The sequence below is a fragment of the Cynoglossus semilaevis genome, chromosome W (assembly GCF_000523025.1).
Source record: "Cynoglossus semilaevis isolate Cse_v1.0 chromosome W, Cse_v1.0, whole genome shotgun sequence".
NCBI classification, from domain to species: domain Eukaryota; kingdom Metazoa; phylum Chordata; class Actinopteri; order Pleuronectiformes; family Cynoglossidae; genus Cynoglossus; species Cynoglossus semilaevis.
In genome coordinates, this window is record NC_024327.1 from 2,431,673 (window position 1) to 2,434,954 (window position 3,282).

At 40.5% G+C, this 3,282-nt stretch overlaps 1 protein-coding gene across 4 annotated transcripts in view; it reads left to right on the plus strand.

Moving 5' to 3' along the window:
- The window catches only part of LOC103396947 (cytadherence high molecular weight protein 3-like), a 28,759-nt gene that overhangs the window by 7,552 nt on the left and 17,925 nt on the right, over nt 1–3,282 (plus strand). For all 4 annotated transcript variants that reach the window (XM_025052834.1, XM_025052836.1, XM_008335188.2 and 1 more), the window contains one exon: nt 3,036–3,112. In XM_025052834.1, coding sequence (XP_024908602.1) covers nt 3,036–3,112 — 77 coding nt within the window. The remainder of the gene's footprint in view (nt 1–3,035; nt 3,113–3,282) is intronic.

Here is a 3,282-nt window from a genome sequence, read left to right on the forward strand (position 1 = left end):
GAGAGGGAAGTCTGGGTGTCCCTACTCAGACTGTTGCCCCCGCGACCTGGCCCCGGATAAGCGGTTGATGATGGATGGATGGATGGATGGATGGAATTATTAAAATAAATATGAACAAATTTATGCTAAACAAGTATTAATTACCATAAGTAAATACAGTATATATGTAGGTTATCAAATGACATATTCACACACAGGGCCACTGTATTTGCTACGACAGTACATAATGACATGCAAAAGGAATGTGTAAAGTGTCAAAAAATATTCATAAATATATGTAGTAAAACGAACTGCTCTCCTGTGGAGCTCATGGAAACTTAGTCGTAAAAACACTTGGGCGTAAATGTCGCAGTTTAAGCCTTCAGTAAATCTGTCAGCACAGATGCCAAGGTTCTCTGGTGTATATCAACACAGGGCTAACACTTAGCTACGCATGTAGCTATTTCTTAAGAGTTAGCGGATGTCGTCTGTTAAATCTTCAAATTTAAACACAGAAGTGTAACGTGGGTCTCGTGGGTTGTTCTTGGGCTGCATGGTACACACTGAACTTGATAATAAAATGTGCGGGCCACATGTGGCTAAAAGTTGCCCTTTGCCCACCTGGGGGCAACTTGTATAGACCCTACATGCAACCTGTTACCAACTGAAGTGTTCAGAAAGATGTTGTGTGTGTGTGTGTGTTTCTACTGTGAGTGTGTATGTGTGCATTTTCCTGGAATACCTACACTTCCAGGGACATAATTATTAAGATACCTTTGTGTAGAGTAGACCCTTTGTCCTTATGGGGACATATTCGTGTCTTAACGAAATCAGAGGTTTAGGTCAGAGTTAGATTAAAGTAAAAAATAGAAATATGGATGTAATAATTAGTGTCAGGATAACAAGCATTACATATGTCTGAAATACTCACAAAATGTAAACACGTGTCTATGTGTTTCTGGTATAGCTATACTTGTGGGGTCAATTTGTCCTTGTGGGGACATTTTGTACTTCAACACTAAGTCAGGCTGTATTTTACCATTCAGTATTGAGTTTGGATTAGAATCAGGGTCACATTAGAGTTAGATTAAGGATAAGGATTAGGCATTTACAGTATTTTTTAATAATAAAGGGTTAAAATTAGCGGTTATCAAGTGTTAACAAAGCATTTATTCCACTGTGTGTGTGTGTGTGTTATGTGATGAATGTGTGAGCACACATCTCTCCGTTACCAGTTTGACCCAGCTCTCTACACCGTGCTCTCATTTCTTTATCTTGTCTTTTTTTAGTTTTTTTTAGTTTTATGCATGTGCCCATATATACAGTACGTCATGCTTACTTTCAGTATAATTTTACCCACATTGGTCAGATATACAAATATTGGCTGTACCATCAACTATCAAAGGCAGTACAAACATGACTACAGTATATTTTTTTTTTTTTTCAAACTTGGAGGTAGAACATATTGGTTCCAAACCATAATCTTAATCACTAAAAATAATTTAACACATGATTTTTATTTTAGTTCTTGTTTGACGTTTACAATACATCATACAAGTATGATATGTTACAACGCGCGATAAACGTTAAAACTCAAGAATAGTCCACTGGCACTGTGTCTGCTCTTCCTTGTGTGTTTGGCATTATTAGAACAGAGTGGTAACCACAGAGTTAATCTTGAGAGGGGTGTTTGTTGATTTACAAAATTCCCCTCTGTGTGTGGGGGGTGGGGGGTGGAAGTATGTGTGTGTGTGTGGTCAGTACACGTAAAGTACGTGTCTATTTAAAGATAGTGATCCTCTCTGACCAGCTGACAGAACTGTGTCTCCTGCAGTCTTTCAGATAAGCTGACTACATGTCTGCCTGGGTACATGTACTGCACTCCATATGGCTGTGTGGCGTTTAGTTATCATCAACTGGCAGCTCGTGGGGTGAAACCAGCACACCGAACTGTCCAATCCAGCCCGCAAGTACATTCCAACATTTTTTAGAATAAAAGACAAAATGTCGTGTGGTCCCTACTATCAAAGAAACTAAAAAAAAAAAAAAAAAATCTGAGACCTAAATAACTATCAGTGATCACCAACGTTTATAACTCAACAATTTAATTTCTGCCCCCTAGGTATCTGGGCAGAAAAATTCTGGTCCCTTTGACTAATATATTTGGAAACCCTTCTGATAATGATGTTTCCTCATTTGATAGAATTCTGGGGCTCGTCTTTCACGTTGTAACCCGCTTCTTTGCCTCGTCTACGGACAAGGATAGTGTTCCTTAAAATATTCCATTGGATTTGTTGAAAATCACAAGGTAACCAGTCCCAAAGGTACTAGGAAGATTAACGTTTAATGTACTGTAGGTTCTTTATCTCCTCCAAGGTGTAAATACCGAGTCGATTCCATTTGGTGAAAAATGTGGATTTTGTCTTTGATGCGGTTGTTGAAAAACAGATTAAAAAACCTGATTTAACAAAATGTCACCAAAGATAAAACATAAAACTTGTCAAAATGTGTTTGGTATTAAAAATCTGATTCCGCTGCAAATTATTCTTGTATTTCCAGACACATTGCAATAACAACTGTTGGACTTCGAAATAATTTTTCTTAAGAGGAGGAGAAGAGAAAACAGTTCCGTCATTGTGTATTAGCAATAATACAGAAAGTGCCAGACACACGGTAGAAATGTAACAACACGGGGGGAGAAGAACAAGTCCAGGAACATGTTACCATGTGTGCACCTTCTAAATGAAAAGGGAGAAAGTGAGAAAGAGGGGGGAGGGGTGTGTGGCATGCTGAGACCTGGTGCTTACATAACCCAGCATACAGCAAACACTGAATGAACCAACTATAATAAGTGCGTGATGCATGTGCATGCGTGCAGACCCACGCCACATGCACAGACCCCCCACCCGCTCCCTCCACCCCCATTAAGAACACGCCCCTTTTCCTCTCATCCCACTTCTCTCATAGGTTCCCTGCAAAGGTAACAGAGACACAGGGGGGGCTTTATAAACATCGGTTCTGCTCACTCGCTCTCTCTGCTCCTCTCATTCTCTCAGCCTTGGTCGTCGGTCCAGCAGAAAACACCAAAATGCCCAGCAACAGGAAGAAGAACAAGCGCCGCATGAAGAGGGTGGTGAGTAGAACTCCATCTTTCTAATTCATTCTTTACATTCAGAAAGAATTTGAGTCTGTGGCATTCTCCCCCACCCCGCCGCCTCACCCCTCTCCCTTAGCGACAGCCTGTCCGGCCAGATTCTCTACGCCACCCAACTATATTTGGTAATGTGTGGACTGGAGGAATGC